The sequence below is a fragment of the Cervus elaphus genome, chromosome 12, assembly GCF_910594005.1.
Source record: "Cervus elaphus chromosome 12, mCerEla1.1, whole genome shotgun sequence".
NCBI lineage: Eukaryota > Metazoa > Chordata > Mammalia > Artiodactyla > Cervidae > Cervus > Cervus elaphus.
The window spans coordinates 98,961,589-98,985,234 of NC_057826.1; the positions used below are offsets into that span (position 1 = coordinate 98,961,589).

The window sequence follows — 23,646 nt, forward strand, 5'->3', positions numbered from 1 at the left end:
TCTGTCCAGGGCACCACGGTGCTTCCCGTGGTGCTGGTATGAGCTACTCATTTTCTGAGTCACTCACCTACCTGGCTGATTTAAAATTCAGACTAGAAAGATAAGAAGACAGTTGCAGTATGTAACAAAGAAAATGGTCATCTTTTTCTAATTTCACAAGTTTTTTTTTTTTTTTCTTGTTGACAAATGTTAACTAAATGTGCCTATCCTGTTTCTTAATGATGTAATGCTAGGGTAAGATACATAAGTGGCAATACTCTGGGCATTACTCTGGTCTAAATGAATTTAGGAAAGATGAAAGCCATTTCATATCTTGAAGAGCAACAGAATTTTGCCAGTGCTTCTCTAAGGCAATTCCAAAGACTAAAATTCTTCCAATAAAAGTACACTCCTCTGATTCCCTGTGAAGTGATGTATTGGAACTGTGGCCGACAACCATAAAGCCTTTATAAGGATGTATTATAAACTTTACCATCTCACACCCTCCACTTTCCACAAGCTACACTCAAAAACACTGAACCATAGACTTGGCTTTTCTTCTTTTTCAGAAATGAATTTTAACTAAAAAATAAAAATAAAAAAATTAGGCTAGATGCAAAGTATTAATTTATGTAATATTTAGTGAAGAAAATACTTACTTACCTGCTTGCTTCTAGTGCAGATGTTTCTTTAGAATGTTGAGAATTTAAGATTTTTTCAATTTTCTCAACTGATGGAATAAACTGTATAAGCCACAACACACATATCTATAAAATAATAATTAAGCAAAACACAAAGTTATCATGATATTTCATCTTAATCCTCTTATTTCCCCATTCTAAATTCAGGGACACATAAAGCAAAAAGTATGTAGGGTATGTAGGGCATTCTATATTTTGAACACTTCTACATAAAACTGAATTCCCAAGAATGCAAATCTTAATTTTAGGTGTCAAGAAGAAGCCCATTTTCAATACTCTACTGCAAGTTTATAGTTAAAAAAAGAGAAAACTAGACTTTTTGTTTCCTCATTTCCCACACTATTATTCCTTTCTTTTCCTATCTTAAATGAACCTCTCTATAGGTATTACATTTATTTTCTTATGACCCTTTTTCATGTTATAACTGTAGCTTCTGATCATCTTTATCCTATTGACATGTATATGACACAATTATATGCTTAAGCATCAGTTCATTAAAGCCATTATTATACAACCTTATCAAAGAAGTTGACCATTATTAAAAAACCCATCCTTAAAAGCACAGAAAGATATAAAGCACTCATTAAACAAACAGTTCCCAGAACTACACCGTAGTATAGCACTGGGAATTCTATCCAGTGCTCTGTGGTGACCTGAATGGGAAGGAAACCTAAACACGAGGGGACGTGTGTGTGTGTGACGGATCCACTCTGCTGTGCAGCAGAGACTAAAGTGCTGTAAAGCACTGGACTCCAGTAAAAATCACTGTAAAAAAGACAAAATAAAACATGTGAGTCGTTACTGAGCACCCACTGTGCACCAGACACTGACCCAGGCAGGGAGCACACGAGTGAACAGGACCGGCAGAGTCCCTGCTCTCACAGGCCGACAGCCTTCCCAGAAAGGCACTGCATTCTTGAAATCTCTGGACAGAAGCTGATAACTGTCTCACATTCTAATCCCATTACATCCAATAATAATGGATATATATATAACATATGTTATATATTACATTCCTACAATATATACAATAATGGATATGAAATATTATATGATAATGTAATATTATATCCATTAAAGTCAGAAAATAAAATCAAAACATGAGACTGCTAAAAATTAAAAGTAGTGCATGCAGAGGTACAGTAAGAAGTGGAAACAAAAGAAGTAAATGTGGCAGAATGAGAAAGCAACACACTAGTTTTTCCACCTGCAGCAGAACACTGGAAGAGCTGGCCTTAGAAGGCCTACTTGCTCCCGAATCACTAAAATTTGAATATCTTCTTTACAAGGGTGCTGAGAAATTAGTTTTATGCCTGTTAAACTGTAAAATGCTTCACTGATACCAGTTATTCCTGTGTTTTGTTCTGGAAAAAATTGAGGAATGTTAATTTTGTGTCCATTTGGGTACCTCTAAAATTCAGCTTTATTTCAAATAGTTAACATGACATTATAAGCACAGAAACAGTTTTGGGAGAAAAAAAAGTTTCATATGGTGAGAAGTTGAGAAGACATGAGGCTTTGAGCTGGCATGTAGCAGAAGAAATCTACATTTAAAATTTTTAATGCTATCATTAATAAAGCACAAGAAGATTATGCAATATTCTTTGTCTTTTTCTTCAATGAGTTACTTTACCACACCCTTCTTATCAACAGGACTTTAATCAGCCAGGGAGTGAGAAGACCTGGGCTCCAGCTCTGGCTGAACCCCTCAGGAACCTGGCTGAATGCTAATGCCTAAAGAGGAAAGAAGATTCCGCACTCCTCTCTGCAGAGGTACCAAGAGGAGTGTATCACACTGCATCCATGAAAGTGTCGTTAGCTCCAAGGTGCTACCATAAGCCCCTGTTTAACAGTATGACACTCAAGGATACCTTTTTTCCCATAATGTCCTCTTGTTTAGACATTCATTCATCTACTGCCCGAATTCCTTCACTGACAGATGACCGAAGACTCTTTAAAAGAATAAAGAAAACGTATTGCAGAAATTGTTTTGTAGCATTACAAAACTTAACACATTAAATTCCATGTAACTTAATTATCTTTGGGCCAGTATTATATAGATATTGACAAAAATACATAATATCAAATACACCTGCTGTTGAGGGTACCCATGATTCGAAGGCAAAATGACACATAAAGCCAAGATCACAGAGGATTAACGGCCAAAAGAATAATAATATTGGGTTGGCAAAGAAGTTAGTTTACTTTTTTACCATAAGATGGCTCTAGTAGTGCTTAGCTGTCTTTAATTTCATTAGAAATAATTTTGTAAGACTGTATTGTGACAGCTGTCATATCAGTGTACATTAAAAAAAAAATCAAGACTACTGAATTTTTGTGTAGTCATTTTAATATTAAAGGAGAAAAAAAGCAACATTTTCTGTGTATTATGCTTTATTATTTCAAGAAAGGTAAGAATACAACTGAAATGCAAAGTAAGGTTTGTGCAGTGTATAGAGAAGGTGCTGTGGCTGATTGAAGTGTCAAATGGCTTGCAAAGTTCTGTGCTGCAGCCTTCTGACTGGATAGATTTTGCCACGGTTGAAAAGAGCAGTTGAGGTTGACAGCAATCAAATTGAGACCTTAACTGAGAACAATCAATGTTATACCATGCAGGAGATGGCCAACATACTCAAAATATTCAAATCAATTGTTGAACACCATTTGCACCAGCTTGGTTATGTGAATCGTTTTGATGTTTGGGTTCCACATAAGTGAAGGGAAAAAACAACCTTCTTGACCATATTTCCACAGGGAATTCTCTACTTAAAAGTAACAAAAATGTTTACTTTTTAAAACAAATTGTGACAGGAGAGAGAAAAGTGGATTGCTGTTGTTGTTCAGTTGCTCAGTTGTGCCCGTCTTTGCAACCCCATGGACTGCAGCACACCAGGCTTCCCTGGCCTTCACTACATCCCAGAGTTTGCTCAGACTCATGTCCATTGAGTCAATGATGTCATCCAACCATCTCATCCTCTGTGGATACTGTACAATTATGTGGAATGGAAGAGCTCATGGGGCAAGCAAAATGAAGCACCACAATCACACCTAAGGCTGCTCTTCACCCACAAGTGATGCTGTGTATACGGTGGGATTGGAAGGGGATTCTCTATAATAAGCTCCTTCTGGAAAACCAAATGACTAATTCTAACAAGTACTTGCTCCTAATTAGACAAACTGAAGGCAGCACTACACGAAAAGCATCTGGAATTAGTCAAGAGAAAATGCATAATCTTGCATCAGAATAACTCAAGACCACGTTTCTTTGATGACCAGGCAAAAACTGTTACAGCTTGGCTGGGAAGTTCTGATTCATCCACCACAGTCACCAGACATTGCACCTTCAGATTTTCACTTATTTTGGTCTTTACAAAATTCTCTTAATGGAAAAATTTCAATTCCCTGCAAGACCATAAAAGACACCTGCAACAGTTCTTTGCTCAAAAATATAAAAAGTTTTGGGAAGATGGAATTATGAAGCTGCCTGAAAAAAACGGCAGAAGGTAGTGGAACAAAACTGTGAATACACTGTTCAATAAAGTTCTTGGTGAAAATGGAAACTGTGTCTTTTATTTTTACTTAAAAACCAGTGGAACTTGCTGGCCAACCCGATACATATACAATCACCGCCATACGTGGTCAGAGTACAGAAAGAACCATCTGAATCAAACACTAGGAAAATCTGGCGTAGGGGATGGAACTCGAGTCTGACTTGGAGAGCCTGTGGAGGCCGACGGCGGAGGAGAGCAGTCACTAGAGGACAGAGGGTGGAAAGGTGCAACTGACAGGGTGCACTCAGGGTTGGAGGGTGCACCCGGGTGCCCGGCAGCCTTCATTTTGGAGAGAAGTAGAAATAAACGGGGGGTGGGGGAGATTTAGGAGAATTTTAGACTAGATTCTATCAGGAACTAAACAATCCTTAAGCACTGGTACTTCATGATGCCATGTTGTTCTAAGGATATTACGAATCAAGGAGTAAGGAAAAGAATGGCCAGGAAAAGGCAGCTCATAGGTGGAGAAACATGTCCAGAAGCTAATAAATTAAACAAAATATGAAGAGTCAGGCCAAAGCAAAGGTAAAAGAAACGATGAGAATAAACTAGACCTGGCAACCCACTCCAGTACTCTTGCCTGGAGAATCCCATGGACAGAGGAGCCTGGCGGGCTACAGTCCGTGGGGTCCCAAGAGTCAGACATGACTTAGCGACTAAAGCACCACCACCAGACAAATCACAAAAATTTTATAGAAAAGTGAATTAATTCATTCAATAAACATGAAATGTCTACTAACAGTCAGCCAATGAGGATACAATGACGAATTAGATAGAAACAGTCTTTTCCCTCAAAGATCTTAGAATCTCAGAGAAGCTTCTTGAGTTGAGATTAAAAAGGCAGGTGAGGTCTTGGTTGATGGGGAGAAGGGTGGTGATAAAGACAGCTGCAGAGTAAGGGACGGTAGGTGGTGCTGGCCGCTGGCAGTGTAGGACAAGAGCCTGAAGGCATGAAGGCAGTCGAGGAAGTTCAAGCACAGGTGGGCAGAGTGGAGAGAGTTCAGAGAGAAGAGTGGAAGGTTAAAAAAGGACGGGGTTCGGGAAATGTCATGGCTATAGGTTGGGAGAAGGAAGAGGAGTCCTGAAAAGGAGTCAGGAAGGCCATGCAGAGGCTGGTGTGGAATCCAGCAGCAGACCAAAAACTTCTTTCTCTTCTATTCCAACAAAAGGCACTTTAATAAGCTTTGTGAAATTCAAGTAAGACACGGACTTTCAAACAATCTGCTAGTTCAAGGCACAGCCCACAACTAAACCTCTTTTATGAATTTTTTCTTGCCTACCCTCCTCGGGACTTCTCAGCCCTGACATTCCCATTGTCCTGCATTTCCTACAGTTTTATCCAAGCAGAACCTCTTTACTACATTATCTACTGAGAACCCTGCATGTGCCAGGTACTGTCTCGAGGCAAGGAGCATAAGGCCACGTGGTCTGGCATGGTCCACTGCTGACACACGCAGAAGCAGTGCTTCACAACGAAAGGGAGGATGGAGATCGAGGCGCCTAGCACAGCCCAGAGGGTGAGGGGAGGACAGGGCGGCAGTTTTCTGTTGTAGGTGATACCAAAACTCCCTCTCCACTGTTCACCCGGATGAAGTCCCTGTTCTCATGGCTTAGGGGCAGACAGTTCCATTCCCAAGGGAGAGATTTTCTCAGAGAAACTACGTATTACACGACATTTATATTACCCTTCAGTTACATCAGGGGTTAAATGGCTGGTATAAACTGGTCCACAAATCTAACTACATATAAAATATTGTCTGGGAAAATACTTGTAAAATGACAAATTTTAAAATGTAAGTAAGCCAGTTCTAAGCTGGAGACCACTTATACATGGGTGAGGTGGTATTAACAAATTTAATTTTTGAAATACCCTTCTCCTCCTCCCCGACATTTAAAAGTGTCTACTCTACTCTTGAGAATTTGCCGTCTTCAAACCAAATATGTTTCTTAGGTTGTAATATCACATGCAAATCATTTACATTTTGAAAGTATTATACTATAATCATGGAACATTAAAAAACACCAACCACAACAATCACAACAATCTAACAGATTAATAAAAAAGAATTCATGGAGAAGGCAAACAAGTGTAATATGTTTTATGGTAGATTGTTGACTGTTATTTGGGGACATACCAGAGCCTCTTCTCGTAACTGTCCCAAAGGCACAGAAAGCTGACTGAGGGCCTTGTCCATACCAACGTAAAGGCAAAAGCATGTTGGCACAGACACATCAGGGCCAGGATTAACAGTGAAGCCTATGCTTAATCATCAAAGCAGTATTAGGCTTAGGTTATTCTTTCTGTACAATTATATGCTGCTAGTAACTACATAACAAAAATGTTATTTGGCCATAAACATTGCTCCTTGAATGTGAAAAACCTGTTGATACATAAGCACTATAAAAATAAGGAAAGTCATAATAAATAAAAAATTCCTATGCACAATTTGCCTTTGGGATGAAATTTTAAATGACTTAAAAAACTAACAGGAAAAATAGCTATCTCTGTTGTTTATGATATTCAACCAGCTGATATGAAAGTCTGATGGACTACATCTCTCCTAAGCACTATTATAACCCTTCAGAAAAATCCAAATTAAACAGGATGGAAATAAAATTTTCGGGGTCTCTAATCCTACTGGAACATTTATCTTAGTGGTGTATTTCCCAAAAGCAAATATGGCTCATTATTCTCCCTTAACTAATTTCACTACACAGGCCCTCTTAGACAGTACAAAAGCCATTCAAGCTTTGAATGAAGAACAAATTCAGATGAGGAAGGCAGTAATTCAAAATAGGATGGCACCCAGAGGAATCGGGTGGAGAGGGAGGTGGGAGGGGGGATCGGGATTGGGAATAAAGACCTGCCCTCTGTAGTTGAAATAAAAAAAAAAAAAGAGGAAAAAAAAAAAAAAAAAATAGGATGGCATTAGACATACTCACAGCAGCCCAAGGAGGGACTTGCGCCGTAATTAAAGTCGAATGTTGTGTGTACATCCCTGACCTGTCTGGAAATGTATCTACTGCCTTGAAGGATATGCAAAATCAAGTGAAAGCCATGTCTAATGAAAATATTCCCTTTTGGACTTCAGTTCTCTCCTGGGTAAAGAGAGACTGGTGGAAAACCATTGTAACTGTTGTTATAGTAATCTTAATCATACTGCTCTGTGGGCCCTGCTTCCTACAATGTCTTGTGAATTTTGTAACCCAGAGGTTGATAGCATTCTCTCATGTGGGTGACAGGAGGGCTAAGGTACAATATATCTCAATAAATGATGCTCGTTATGGAAACTAAGAGCATCAGGAGGGGGGAATGAAGAAGGAATTCATAGGGCCTGGACTCCATCTCAGGCCTGTCTGTGCGGATCGTGCGCGGCCACCTCTCCAGTGGACTCTGAACTCTGTGCTTAGCGCCTGTGGGAATGACAATGGAAGGATAAGAGCCCCCTCTGGGCAGGGGAATCTTAAAGAAGAGAAAACAGACACTAATCACCCCTGCCTCCGGACACTATCTATCAGAATGTAAGCACAGGCTTATCGGTTATTAACTATTTGGAATGTGACTGCGGGCTTATTGATTATTGACTGTTTGAACACATAACATGTGAATGATGGGGTTATTGTGGTTGTATTTACCCCTCCTTTGTTTATGTAAGTCTCAAGGGAATTGGGATAATGGGTTTGGACACATACACATGGGGTATAAAAGATTTTCACAAATGCTGGTCGGGGTCCTTGGCTAAGAGGAGACTCTGCCTTGGGCCCACTGGTGTAATAAACTGCACTTCACTATCTAAAAAAAAAAAAAAAAAAAAGAAATTCCCATAGAGATGGCTATTTTCCATACCTCTTTTGACAAACAGACTTAAAAACAAAATATGAACAAGACTTTCACAAGTATGAAAACTCAAGTGTTTCTAAACAACTTTCCCAAGTGATTGATATGCTTCTTATAAACAATTCCTAAATTTTTATAAAATGTATAAAAAGAGGCTTCTTAATGATCAACATTGGCCAATGTTTTCTCAACCTATCTCTGGCTAGCACATGTTCCTGAAAGTAAATGAAACATTTCCTTAAGAAGAGTTAATATCTGCTCTCGGAAATTAGTCTAAACTGGTGGGGTTTCATGGGAATCAATTAGCAACTAACAAAAACAAACACTCTTGGCATTGCTATCCTTTACTTTTCACCACTTCTTAATAAGTCATTCAAAACATAATCAAACTAAACACAAAACATGTGTATCAAGAAAGTTTAGTTCCTTTTATTAATCAAGATTAGCAATCCCTTCAAGTTTCTGGGGAAAAAAATAACTAAAAGGTTTCTAAAAAGACGCAGAGTTGTTAAGAAGAAACATGAGTGAGAAAAAAAGTGTGCAGTACACGTGTAAATACACTGACAGGTAGGAACTGTGGATTTCAAGTTTACCAGGTTTGTTGACAGGTTGACAAAGTCTGCGTAGTCCTTGTTGATGAGCTCAACCATGGCTGTTTTAAGCAGCTTATAGTAGAGCTCCAGGTCATCTCTAAGTGCTTCCAGCTGCACTCGCTTCCGACAGTCAGACATAAAGTGATCCACATCAAAGTCTTCCTGAAAATAAAACCAGAAAAAAAGAATTATTGCAACAATATCATATTTTACACATACAAATAAAAGGAGAGAGAACAACAGAGAAACGCCATTCTATTCATTTGAAAGGTTAACTGCTGTCAGGATAAAGCACTTTAAAACACACAGGACAGCAAGGCGCTTGCACACTGTCAAGGTACCAAGAGGGAGGCCCCTGACCAAGAGCTTTCTCTCCTGCTGCCTAAGTCCCAAAAGGGATTTCATTTGTTTTTAACTACACACATTCAATAGGCTCGTCTCAGAACAGAAGTAGTTCCTTTTCCCTTAAGTTTTAAAAGTAACAAATATTCACTGTGACAATTTCAACCTATAAATAAAGCCATCCCTCAGCATCCATGGGGGCCTGTTTTCAGGACCCCCAAAGACATCAAAATCTAGGTATGTCCTAGTCTCTAAAATAAAATGGCACAGTATTTACATACACTTTAAATCATCTCTAGATTACATAATACCTAATAAAATGTAAATGTTATATAGATCACTGAAAATACTATGTAAAGAGTTGCCAACTATTTGTCGCAGCAAATTCAAATTTTTTTTTTGAAACTTTCTGGAATTTTTTTCCCAAATATTTTCACTGTGAGGATGGATGAGGTAACATCCATCACATAGTTACAAATTTCCTTTTCTTGCTATGATAAATTTTAAGATTTACTCTCCAAAACTTTCAAATATACAGTACAGTATTATTAACTATAGTCACCAAGCTATACATCACATCCCCATGACTTATTTAACTGATTAACTAGAAGTCTGTACCAGTTGACCCCTTCGCCCATTTCGTCCATTCCCCACCCCCTGCTCTGGCAACCACCAATCTGTTCTCAGTACCTCTGAGTTAATTTTTGTTTTGTTTTATAGATTTCACATGAAAGTGAGATCGTGATCATCTTTCTCTAACTGATGTCATGTAGCATTAATGCCCTCAAGGTCCATCCACGTTGCCACAAATGGCAAGATTTCTTTCTTTTTTGAAAATATTTTTATTTACTATTCTTGGTTGTGCTGCATCTTCAGTGCTGCATGTGGGCTTTCTCTAGTTGTGGCGAGCAGGGGCTCCTCTGTGTCGCGGTTTGCAGACTTCTCATTGTGCTGGTTTCTCTTGTTGTGGGCAACGGACTCTAGAGCACAGGCACAGCAGCTGTGGCCCAGAGGCTTAGCTGCTCTGTGGCATGTTGAATCTGCCTGGACCAGGGATCAAATCTGTGTCCTCTGAATTGGCAAGCAGATTCTTAGCCACTGTTGTAGTATAGTGTAAGTACACTTAGTACTGTTGTAGAAACCAGTACTCGAGAAACCAAGCACCACACCAGGAGAGTTGGAGAACTCACGTTTACTATGCCAGCGGGCCCAGAGCAGTTAACACTCTAAGCTCTGAGCCCCAAACAGAGGGGTTACAGAGTTTTCACAGACAGACGATAGTGGGCAACACTAGCTGCTAATAGGCTGGTTTAAATGAAGCAGTTTCGTGTGCACGGGAACAGCAGTCAAGATGGGGAGGGGAATGCCTGACCTTTATATGGAAAGGCATGATTAAGCAGGTTTACAGGGGCTGGGGAATTGCAAAGAGCAGGACAAGGATGGTGAGATAAGCTCCAGTTCCTCATATCTTAAATCCCCACTTTCTGAGACTGTGTGACCTACCCGATCCAGACTTTGCAAGGAGCAAGCTGAGTTACACAGGCAGAACGAGCAGGAGGTTATGTCAAATTTTAACTTTTCCTTTTCAGTACCACCAGGGGAGTCCAGATTTAGTTCCTTTTCATGGCTGAATAATATTCCTCTGTGTGTGTGTGGTGTGTGTATATCATGGTTTCTTTATCTATTCATCTATCGATGGATACTAAGCCTGCTTCCATGTCTTGACTATTGCAAATAATACTGCAGTGAACACTGGAGATCTACAGGTGCAAGCCTCACCGGCCACCAAAGCCAGGTGACCTAGAGTTGTCTCTGGGCAGCAACTGCAAACATCAGGGCACCAGACAAGTACCCAAGTTCCTTTCTAGGAGATACCGTCCAGCTGGAATGAAGGCAGAGAGGGCAAAGACGGCTCCTGCCAGCCTCCAAGCCCCCAGAGAATGTTAAATGAGAGGCCGGCCCCTCAGGCTGATGATAAACAAGCCTCTTTCACAGAAAGTCTGGGCCCTTTTCAGCCTCTGTCCCTGTGCCAGGCCCCAGGAGGGTGACCAAGTTCATGCTGCCCTTCAAAAGCTGTTTCTCACATCATGGCCTGGTGGGTCTTGCAGATTCCAGTTCCACTGACTTTCAAAGGTAGATATTTGGGGGCTCATCTCCCAGGTGCAAGTCTTTAAAGGAGGGGTGCCAAGTTTAGGGTTCAGACCCTTCACTTCTCAGGGAGCAGCTGGGGATGGTAGCTTCCTTCCAATTGTGGGTCACCATGCTGGGAGGGGGCTGGATGGTGAGACCATGTCTCAGCCTCTCCTATCCACCTTGATGTGGGTTGTTGGCCAGATGTGCAGGAGTTGCTCAGAGGAGGAAACTATTTCATGAGTAGCTACTGATTTCATGTGTCCACGCGAGGAGGTAAGTGTTGTAGGATCCTCCTTGAATGAAACCCTTGACCTTTTTCTATGTCCACACACACATGCACAAACACATACACATACACAGAACCTTAATAGACCTTTTCTAAGTTATTTTTCTCCTTTTACATATAGCTTCAATGTCTTTTCATAATACATATTAATTGGTATTGACATTTTACATGGATGTTGAGTATTCAACTGAACAGATGTTCAAAATCTTTCAAAACCAACTTCCAAGCATTGTTCACAGAATCATTATGCCCTGTTTCCCTTTATAACATTCTGATGCCCCTGGTAGGCACACAGGCATACAGACAGCAAATTACTGTCTACTTATGACTTCGGTACTAACTGAGCTGTTTAGTTATCAAGTATCAGGTATGATGATTCCCAAACTTGTTAAGGCCACTTATACTTATCACCAAAACTACATAATTTTATGAAACATTGTATAAACCAACAAAATATAAGTACACAGTGATAACTGTTTTCATGAAAACTACAGCAGATGCTTGGCAAAGACCTGATACTGAGAAACTGGTAAGACAATTTTTGCTGAATTATATTAAATGTATGAGATGACCATGAACCAGGTAGTACTGTGGGAAGGTGGATCATACAAATCTTGAAGGATTCTATACCAGATTCTCTGCAAATGCCTTGGGGTTCTCATTCAACTTAAAGTACAACAACAACAAAAAAAATCGAATTCACAGACAGATTTTCAGAGAAAAGAGTTTCAAGCCACATCAATGTAGAACAAATGTACACATATGTTAAGGACAACATGCACCATTCCATAAGAGTATTATAAAAACTGACTTTCTTAATTAATCATCCAAACACCTGCTACAATAGTGTCAGATAAGAGATTTCTTACCAAACTATAATTTCACAGCCACCTAGGGAAAAACCATCTGTTTCTTTTACTTCTTGAGACTACCTAAGATAACACCTTAGACTCACAGTTACACAACAATCACCGAAAGAATGTGGGGGCAGGACTCAGCCTGGCAGCTTGGCCTTGGTACTGACCAGCCGTATGACTATGCAGAGCACTCGGCTTGTTACTTTGAAAGTATGAACTTCAAGCGGATGAAGTTCAGAGCTGCACTTCATGATGGCATTCTAAATCATATAACTTGAGCTCTAACAAATGCTATCAGGCAATATTAGTGCTCAGTTTGCCATTTATATGGATAAACAAATGTTGCCCCACACAAGAGAAGATGACTGAGAACACCTGTGAATATCGGATCAGGCAGCTTTTGCTCTGACAGCAAACAACTTCAGACTCACAGTGGCATGTAATAACTGCCATATTTCACTTCCCAGAGGGTTTCACTTTACACTGTAGATTTACTAAACATCCAGCAATTGATATTATTATCTAGAAAATATCCACATGGAAGAGAATGAATTTAGATACCAACCTCACACTATACACAGAAATTTAACTCAAGATAGATTAAAAGACAAATAGAAGAGCTAAAACAATCAAACTCTAAGAAGAAAACAGGTGAAAATCTGTGTGCCCTTGAATTAGGCAGTCATTGACACAAAAAACATCAAGATAACAGATAAACTGAACTCAATCAAAATTAAAACTTGTGTGTTAAAACACATTATTTACAAAGTGAGAAGACAACCCAGTGAGTGGGAGAAAATATTTGCAAATCATGTATCTGACAAGGGTCTAACATCAAGAGTATAAAAACTCTTACAACTCAACAGTTAAAAGACAAATAAACCAAGTAAAAAATTGGCACAGGATCTGAATAGACATTTCTCCAAAGAAGATATACAAATAGCCAATCAGCATATAAGAAAGTAAAAACAACTCAAGAGTTTGGCTGGAATGTGGAAGAGAATGATATGAAAATGACTAGAGGCAGGAGGGTCAAGAGGAAGAGACCAAAGCAGGAGCGTGTTTGAAAGCCACTGGGGATGAGGTCAGAGGAGAGGGGAATCAGAGGGTGGGGAGAGTACGAGGGGGTCTGGGCTGCAAGCACGGGGGGGAGTGGGGTAGGAAGGACCAACCTCAGGAAGGAAAACCCCTTTTCCAAACAGGCGAAGTGGAGAAAGGGGATGGGTACATATACAAGAATGGAGTTGTCATCAGTCAAGATGGAGAAGTTCCCATCTGATGGCACTATTTTTTCTATAAAATAGAAGTCATATGCTGAGATAGAAGGACAGATTTCAACAGCACACCTAGGTGAATTGGTCTAAGTTATCTTTGTTAGCAGCCTCTTCTCTCCCATACTACTAGTATCTCATGTCCTATTTCATGTATTAGTTGGCCATCAACCCTCGCTAAGGACTTTTATATTTTTTAAGCTGACAAAACTAATGATATGATGTCATCACCACCTCTACTACCAAGTGACAGAGGTCCCCAAGTGATGGTACCTCTACTACCATCTGCCACTCTTGTCTTCTGATCATCTACATCCTCCACAAATCTGTCCTCTGCTCTGTATTTCTCATTAGATCTTACAAGGACCACTGAAGCATTTTTTCTCTATGTTCAGAAAGGTAGTTGGTTGTTTCTTAAGCATTTATTAAATAACTTCCTAAAAGTCTGAGATACCACTATGACATTGAGTTAGGACTGAAATACATGTGCAAGAATGGCCCAAATCAAAATATTAGCTCATCAGTTCAAATGCAACATAATTTCCCCTTGAAACAGAACCCTATATTAACCTGAAGTAACCAGTGGCCCAGCATCCTCTAACACGGGTCCAATGCAACAGACATGACTACATCGTTTCCTGCTTTCCACCTGACTGTAACTCATCAAGCGCAAACCCCTCAGTGCAGTACACGAGAACAACTTGCAGTCGCACCCAGCTGTCTTTCTACTTTTCTAGTCTCAATTCTGGTCATCCTCCCAGCCTCTCTGGACTAAGTCCAGTTTCTCAGCACACACTGTGGTCTTTCTGTGACCATACTCAAAAGCCAAATCTTATCTACCTTGTACTATCCAGTCTAGACTGCTGGTGGACACAAAGCAGGTGATCAGTGAAGTGAAGTGATAGACACTCAAGTCATGTCCAACTCTCTGCAACCCCATGGACTGTAGCCCACCAGGCTTCTCAGTACATGGGATTCAGCAAGCAAGAATACTAGAGTGGGTTGCCATTTCCTCCTCCAAGGTGATCAATGAGTGCCTGTTTATTAAATGAATGACTGCCACCATTGTCCTAATAGGGTCTCATCATGTGTGTGACACAGTTTCCTTTGACTGGAAACAAATTTCCCAATGACTGGATTTTTTGAGTAACCTTCACTCTCCTAATGCAAATCAGACATTCTCTAACTTTCTCACAGGCACAAATTACAATATGCATCAAATCAGACAGACTTAAGAAATATAACCCCAAAGGCAAACTCTCTACCTATCATTTCTGCCATGTGACCAAAACTTTTAAAATGTCTCTCTGAAGGAAACATAAATTGCAAGTAACCTTAATCTCCAAGTCTCACTTAGAAAAGCAACATTTAACACAGGGTGGCTGTCCTATGTATTTTGCTTTTACATGTGAAGTGGTCACATTTATTAGCACTACAAATTACAGAGCACATTCAGAGGCTTAGGAGGCATGAAAGAATATGAAACTGCTGCCATTTCAGCCACCTCCCCAGTTTGCTCTCCCCTTCATCAAGTTCTACTTTAGAACTTATTTTGAGGTTTCTACTTTCTGAAGCCTCTCTTCCCAAAGGCTTTCTATCAGTTCAGGGCAAGAAACATGGTGGGGCTAGCAAGTCAGAAAGAATGCTGGTGCTGAGCCTGAAGGAAGCCTTGAAGAAGGCAAAGTTGGTCAGGCTAAGCTCTCTGTATTCTGAGATTCCCGAACAGAACAAAGCCCCTCATCTCTGCTTGTGCCTTGGCTTCTTTCAGCACACCTCGCCTCATCACGCTCTTTCTTCCTACCCTTGCTCCAGGACAGTTCTCAGCCAGCGGATGGAACAAAGCGTTTCTGGATCGGCAAGCTCACGTGGTACTCCCTGTCAAATGACGCCCTTCATCACAGAGGTTTAGCAGAAACATCACTGTACAAGGACAAGAGTACATTATTCCTGGGTCTAGATGGCCTGCATGATAAAAATGACACGGCCACACTGGAGAAGATCCAGATGTAACTGCTTTTTTCTTAAACTGCATCACTTAACTTTTTTACCACAGCTGGCATGCACTGCTGTGCCAGTCCCGGGCGTGCTGCAGAGCAGCTCGTCTGTGTGCACGCGTGGACCCACTCTGCCCTGGGCTCCTCTCCCACGTGGGTCACTGAAGTGCTAGCAGAGCTCCCTGTGCTGCACAGTGAACCTCTGCTGATCTGCTTTACATATGGTAGTGTGTATACACTAATCCCAGTCTCCTAACTTATCACCTCTCCCCATGCCTCCCTTCGGTAACCATACAGGTCCGGCTAGTCAAGGCTATAGTTTCTCCAGTAGTCATGTACGGACGTGAGAGCTGGACCATAAGTAAAGCTGAGCACCGAAGAATTGATGCCTTTGAACTGTGGTGTTGGAGAAGACTCTAGAGAGTCCCTTGGACTGCAAGGAGATCCAACCAGTCCATTCTAAAGGAGACTGGTCCTGAATATTCACTGGAAGGACTGATGCTGAATCTGAAACTCTAATACTTTGACCACCTGATGCAAAGAACTAACTCATTGGAAAACGCCCTGATGCTGGGAAAGATTGGAGGCGGGAGGAGAAGGGGACGACAAAGGATGAGATGGTTGGATGGCATCACGAACTCAATGGAGATGAGTTTGAGTAAATTCTGGGAGTTGGCAATGGGACAGGGAGGCCTGGCGTGCTGCAGTCCATGGGGTTGCAAAGAGTCAGACATGGCTAAGCAACTGAACCATATGTTTAATTTTGAGATCTGTGAGTCTGTTTTGTAAATAAGTTCATCTGTTATGACTTTTCAGGCTTCCTAGGAGGCTCTGTGGTAAAAAACCTACCCGCCAATGCAAAGAAACATGGGAGATGTGAGTTTCACCCCTGGCTTAAGAATATCCCCTGGATAAGGAAACGGCAAACTACTCCAGGATTCCTTCCTGGAGAAGCCCATGGTCAGAGGAGCCCGGCAGGCTACAGTCCATGAGGTTTCAAAGAGTTGCTTAAGACTGAGCATACACACATGCATGTATCATTTTTATTAGAGTCCACATGTAAATGATATATTTGTCTTTCTCTGTCTGACTTACTTCACTTAGTACGATAATCTCCAGGTCCATTCATGTAGCTGCAAATGGCATCATTTTGCTCTTTTTGATGAACAATATGGAAGTTCCTTTAAAAACTAAATATAAGGAGAGATGTAGGAGGGGGGATCAGGATGGGGAATACATGTAAATCCATGGCTGATTCATGTCAATGTATGGCAAAAACCACTACAATATTGTAAAATAATTAGCCTCCAACTAATAAAAATAAATGGAAAACAACAACAAAAAACTAAATATAGAACTACCATATCATTGAGCAACCCCACTTCTGGGAATGTATCTGAAGAAAATTATCATTTGAAAAGATACACGCACCCTAGTATTCACTGCAGCACTATTTGCAATGGCCAAGACATGGAAACAATCTAAAAGTTCACAGGAATGGATAAAGAAGATGTGGTGTTGTTCAGTCCCCAAGTCACGTCTGACTCTTTGCGACCCCGTGGACTGCAGCACACCCGGCTTCCCCGGCCCTCACCATCTCCCCAAGTTTGCCCAAGCTCAAGTCCATGTGGTACACACTACTCAGCTATAAAAAAGAACAGATGTAAATACTGTTTAAAACTGGAGACTGAACTGAATCCAAGCATCAAAAGGATAAACTAATGAAGCTAAAAAGCAAAAAACATACTAAGACTTGAAGTCATAAAAAAAAGCCAAAAAAACAAAAAAAGTAAGACTTAAATTCAGTTGCTCAAAAATTTAAGTGTCTACTGAGCCAAAACATTTAACTTTTTAACACTGAAAGCAGCCACTAAGTGGTATCAAAAACCCCAAACCTTATAAATAAAGCATAACTGTATTTCTTGATGGTGTATGTACAGTTCCAGAGACCCAAAAGAATACAGTTCCAGTTTCACCCTCAAAAGAATATGCAAAGTTCCTCCCAGCTCTGATTCAAATCTTGGACACTTTCAAGGCTGTGCCGGATAAACCTTTAATATCCATCATATTTCAACTCTTCATGTAAAGTGACGGCCTACATTTACCTTCAGACCAACCTCAAGTTCATCTTATAAAAAGTAGACTAACTTTAAAGAAGCAAAATGGTTTGCTTTGTTGTACTGCAACAAAATCAGTAATAAGATTCTAATCTTTTAAATATCCCATTCAGAAACTTTAGGCGAACGTTAAAGAAAAACTTTCGATTGAGTGCCTTTTCCACCCACCTAATCCCTAGGTAGAAACGTGGGTCCAGAGATTTGGTCAATACATTCATACTGAGCTTCTAGGTTTAAGGCGGCGATCGACAAACTTCTGTCTGCCCAGGATCTGGCAATTCCGACTGCACTGCATGGGAACGGGCTCGGGTAATAACCGGAGCTTTTACACCTAGCTCAAAACCACTTGCCCACAACTTCAGGCCTTTTCCTCACTGTGCACCATTTCACAGAAGCGCCTTCTCACAGCAGGCTTCCCCAGCCCCACCTGAGGCCAAAAGACTCACTGCGAAGGCAGCGAGGTCCCGCCGGGGGCTGATCCGGGGCGTGCGCGGCCAGCACCTGGAGGAGGCCCCGGAGGGAAAGGAAGACAGGCCACCCGCCTCGGCTCGGGGAGCGCAGCCCCCCGGGCGCACCTTCATGAACTCGTCCTTGTCAAAGCACAGCGTGTCCGGCCGCTTGGGCAGGTTCATCCTACTTTTCTCCATCCCGCTGGACGCCGCCTCTCAGCGCCAACCGCGGGCGAGGAGAAGAAGGAAGACCCTGTGCGTACCAACCTGGCAGCCGCAGCCAGAGCCAGTTGCCCCGGCAGAGCGCCACTTCGGCCAACATGGCAGCAGCCGCACCGCGGCCAATCAGCGAGGGCTCCGCGGGCCGGCCTTTGCCGCACGGCCTCCGCCCGCCGCCGCCAAGAGGGGCGTGGCGATCGCCGAGGCCAGAGCGCTGTAGGTCATGCTGCCTCCGTGCGGCGGAGGGCGGCACTGCAGCTCAGGCAAGCTGGGTTGAGCAGTCTGGCTCCCAGTGAGGTAGGTCTGAGAATGAAGAGCACTGGCTGGAGGAGTCTGGGGCTTCCTCTCCAGCCACCGTTTCCACTGGGAAAAATCTACCTGCAGCATTCTTCCAGGATCTCCTCCCTGATCTTGCTCCAGGGTCTGGCTCAGATCCAGGTGGGAGGTCGGAATAACCTTGGGTCTTCACTCTTCTTAAGGGAGCACCTTTGAGTAACTCTGGTCTTCGCTCTTCTTAAAGAGCACCTCATCAGCTAGCTAGTCAGAACATAGCACACAAATACATGTGCATACATATTTATCTGTAATCTCCTTAGAAACCATTCACAACCTAGAAGTTGAGAGTTATGCTTTATTTGGTGAGAATTTTTAGAACTTCAAGTCGGGGAGACAGCAGCTCAAGTGACCCTGAGAGAACTGCTCAGAGGAGGCAGGGAGTTGGGGGACAGATTATATAGAAGTTTTGCAACAAAGTGTAGGTAGTCTGAATGTCAAAAATGTTTTGTAACTGAAAGAAAATCAGATATCCCAAGTTGAGAAATTTAGTGCTTTTCTATGTAAAGAAAGATGCGAGAGACTAGGCTTACTGAAATTATTCCTTTGATATGCCCCTCAACTATCTGGGGCTAGTAGTCTGTTTTCACATCCTAAGCTTCCTCAGGACTCATCATAGGGAATGGCTGCAGTTTGATGGCTACTAGATGACAGGCACTATTTCCATCCTGAATACCCTCAGGGCTCACTAGCTCACCTTCCATGGTGGCTGCAATTGCTGAAAACTGTGATATCCTTTGTTTATTGATATGGCAGAAACTATTCCATATCTCCTTCCTCAGTGATCAGTTCAAAGAAAAGAAAGCCTTCCTTAGTGATCAATGCAAAGAAATAGAGGAAAACAATACAATGGGAAAGACTAGAGATCTCTTCAAGAAAATTAGAGATACCAAGGGAACATTTCATGCAACGATGGGCACAACAAAGGACAGATGTAGTATGGACCTAACAGATGCAGAAGATATTAAGAAGAGATGGCAAGAATACACAAAACTATACAAAAAAGATCTTCACTACCCAGATAATCACGATGGTGTGATCACTCCCCTAGAGCCAGACATCCTGGAATGCAAAGTCAAGTGGACCTTAGGAAGCATCACTACAAACAAAGCTAGTGGAGGTGATGGAATTCCAGTTGAGCTATTTCAAATCCTGAAAGATGATGCTGTGAAAGTGCTGCACTCAATATGCCAGCAGATTAGGAAAACTCAGCAGTGGCCACAGGACTGGAAAAGGTCAGTTTTCATTCCATCCCTAAGAAAGGCAATGGCAAAGAATGCTCAAACTACTGCACAATTGCACTCATCTCACATGCTAGTAAAGTAATGCTCAAAATTCTCCAAGTCAGGCTTCAGCAATACATGAACCGTGAACTTCCAGATGTTCAAGTTGGTGTTAGAAACGGCAGAGGAACCAGAGATCAAATTGCCAACATCCTCTGGATCATAGAAAAAAGCAAGAGAGTTCCAGAAAAACATCTATTTCTGCATACTGACTATTCCAAAGCCTTTGACTGTGTGGATCAAAATAAACTGTGGAAAATTTTGAAAGAGATGGAAATACCAGACCACCTGACCTGCCTCTTGAGAAACCTGTATGCAGGTCAGGAAGCAACAGTTCGAACTGTGTATGGAACAACAGACTGGTTCCAAATCAGCAAAGGAGTATGTCAAAGCTGTATATTGTCACCCAGCTTATTTAACTAATATTCAGAGTACATCATGAGAAATGCTAGGCTAGAAGAAGCACAAGCTGAAATCAAGATTGCTGGGAGAAATATCAATAACCTCAGATATGCAGATGACACCACCCTTATGGCAGAAAGTGAAGAATTAAAGAGCCTATTGATGAAAGTGAAAGAGGAGAGTGAAAAACTTGGCTTAAATCTCAACAATCAGAAAACTAACATCATGGCATCTGGTCCCATGACTTCATGGCAAATAGATGGGGAAGCAATGGAAACAGTGGCAGACTTTATTTTGGGGGGCTCCAAAATCACTACATATGGTGATTGCAGCCATGAAATTAAAAGACACTTGCTCCTTGGAAGAAAAGTCATGACCAACTAAGACAGCATATTAAAGAGCAGAAACATTACTTTACCAATGAAGGTCCATCTAGTCAAAGCTATGGTTTTTCTAGTAGTCAGGTATGGATGTGAGAATTAGACTATGAAAAAAGTTGAGAGCCAAAGAATTTATGCTTCTGAACTGTGGTGTTGGAGAAGACTCTTGAGAGTCCCTTGGACAGCACAATCAAACCAATCCATCCTAAAGGAAATCAGTCCTGATTATTCATTGGAAGGACTGATGCTGAAACTGAAACTCCAATACTTTGGCCACCTGATGCAAAGAACTGACTCATGGGAAAAAGACCTTGATGCTGGAAAAGATTGAAGGCAGGAGGAGAAGGGAATGACAGAGGATGAGATGGTTGGATGGCATAACCCATTCAATGGGCATGAGTTTGAATAAACTCCAGGAGTTGGTGATGGACAGGGAGGCCTGGCGTGCTGCAGTCTATGGGGTCGCAAAGAGTCAGGCACGACTGAGTGACTGAACTGAGCTGATTCCATTTTTCACTAGGAATAGCAAATTTTTGTGTTTGAGGCCAGTATCCATGTGATTGGGCTTCCCTGGTGGCTCAGTAATAAAGAGCCCACCTGGTAATGAAGTAGAGGTAGATTTGATCCTTGGGTCAGAAAGATTTCCCTGGAGAAGGAAATGCAACCCACTCCGGTATTCTCACCTGGGAAATCACATGAACAGAGGAGCCTGGTGGGCTAGAGTCCATGGGGTTGCAAAAGAGTTGGACACGACTTAGAGACTAAACAACAATAGCAAATCAATATGATCATACACCCAACCCCATTTTCTCAGAGTTTCTCCCTCCTCTTGCTCCCATACATACCTATTTTATTTGGACATTTTTCTTTCTTTTTCTCTTCTTCAGTTTCCCAAGGTCCCTGCCTCTGGCTCTGAATACCAGGATCAAATGATGAGGATTCACTTTTCTTTTTCTCTCCTTGAGACTGATAACTCAAACTACAAACCTCTCTTGACACTCTTCACCCTGAAACTCTTCTTCCTGCAGACTTTGCCTTTATACACCAGGTGTAGGCTGCTCCTCCCAAGGCTGTTTTCACCTTGGAGATAACATTAACCCTTAACAGTCCTTAAGAAAGAGTGGGACAGAGGAAGATAACACCTCAAAATGAGATTCTTGCATTTAAGTTAGTGCAAACAGCACGTTGGTCACATTTTTAAAACATGGATATAGGTCTGGGCCAGACCTGCCTTTGAGTGTTTGACTGTCTCCTGCAGATGCAAGTGGCCTGCTGTGGGGACAGGGGCTGTGGCTTCAGCAGACTGTGGAAGCACAATGTGTGAGCCCCATCATAGAGCCACCGAGTAGACAACCCAAAAACTGAAGATCAATTATACCAAAGAAGTTCTCACACTGTTATGAAAGTTCTAAGGCCCACAACAGATCTCCCAACATGGGGATCCAGCAAAGGGACTGAGAACCCTCAGGGAATTTGCCCTTGAAGGCCAGTGGGACTTGATTACAGAACTTCCATGGGACTGGTGAAAGAGACTCTTAGAGGGCACAAACAAAACCTTGTGCACACTAGGGACCAGGAGAACAGAGCAGTGACCCTCACAGGAGACTGAGGCAGATTGCCTGTGAGTGTCCAAGAGTCCCCAGGGGCGGCATGGGTCAACATGGCCATTGTGGGGTCAGGGACACTGAATACAACAGTCCTGCCATAAACCTTTTGGAAGGAGGTTGCAATTACCACCACCATAGCTCGGTCTCACTGAATACAACAGTCCTGCCATAAACCATTTGGAAGGAGGTTGCCATTACCCCTACCATAGCTTGGTCTCAAGCCAACTACAGGGAAGGAACACAGCTGTACCCATCATGAGAAAATTAGTTTGATTAGAATGATCGGCCAAAGAACACCCAGAAACTAATCCCATCACCATAAAACCCAAGACTTCGAGTCACGCGGCACAGTCATTCTCCTGGGTTCCCTTACCCTCCTGCTCTCCACCTGGGTGCCCTTCCCAATAAAATCTCTTGCTTTGTCAGCACATGTCTCCTTGGAAAATTCTTTTCCAAGTGTTAGACAAGAGCCCAACTACGGGCCCTGGAAGGGGTCCGCTTTCCTACAACAAAAGGTCATGGAGAGGTCTGTTGTTTTTCTAAAATGTTTATAGTCTTTTTTTTTTTTTTTTGTAATTGAATTACAGTGTGAGTTGCAAAGTTTGTGTTTCTGTTCATTTCATTCCATCTGTTTGGTTTTCTTTCTTTCTAACAGTTATTCATTTTCAGTGGAATGATTCTTGCTCTACAATATTGGTCTGATTGGTCATATATCAACCTGAATGTACCCTGGGGGTATGTGTGGCCCCTCGCTCTTGAATCTCCCTCCCACATCCCTCCCATTCCCACCTCTCTAGGCTATCAGAGAGCCCCAGTTTGAGTTCCCTGAGTCAGAAAGCAATTTCCCACTGGTTGTCAAGTTACCAAGGTTGGTGTCCATGCATCTGTGCTGGTCTCCCCATTCATGTCCTGGTGTCCTGTTAAACACTAAGCTTAATTTATTTGGAAATGACCTAGCTATTCAATACACTGTCGTCACTCAGTTTAGCACAAGGATAGAAACTCAGGAGACCAAAATCTGGAGAAGCTATTGTCAGCTCAGTTCAGTTCAGTTTAGCTGCTCAGTCGTGTGTGGCTGTCTGTGACCCCGTGGACTGCAGGACGCCGGACTTCTCTCTCCATCACCCCCTCCAGGGGCTTGCTCAAACTCATGTCCATCTGGTCAGCGTTGCCATCCAGCCATCTTATCCTCTGTCGTCCCCTTCCCCTCTGCCTTCAGTCGAGTCTATTATTGACAGGTATCTTAGAGTATAATTATTGTTAAGAGTTTATCTAAAAGCTCATATCATATTTAAATTTTTGAGGAGTATT

At 41.9% G+C, this 23,646-nt stretch overlaps 1 protein-coding gene across 21 annotated transcripts in view; it reads right to left on the minus strand.

Moving 5' to 3' along the window:
- LOC122705027 (conserved oligomeric Golgi complex subunit 2-like) overlaps positions 1-18,451 on the minus strand; it is a 38,567-nt gene extending 20,116 nt beyond the window's left edge. For 8 of the 21 annotated variants that reach the window (XR_006344019.1, XR_006344007.1, XR_006344021.1 and 5 more), the window contains exons 1-4: positions 18,238-18,372; positions 8,663-8,824; positions 2,552-2,632; positions 643-746 (exon numbers count right to left, since the gene is read on the minus strand). Coding sequence is in view for 3 of the 21 variants with exons in the window: in XM_043920221.1 (XP_043776156.1) it covers positions 5,000-5,173; positions 8,663-8,824; positions 18,238-18,309 (408 nt within the window). In the remaining 18 variants the exon portion in view is untranslated. The other 13 variants (XR_006344017.1, XR_006344016.1, XM_043920220.1 and 10 more) reach the window with 9 other exon arrangements.
- Between the last annotated feature and the right edge of the window lie 5,195 nt (positions 18,452-23,646).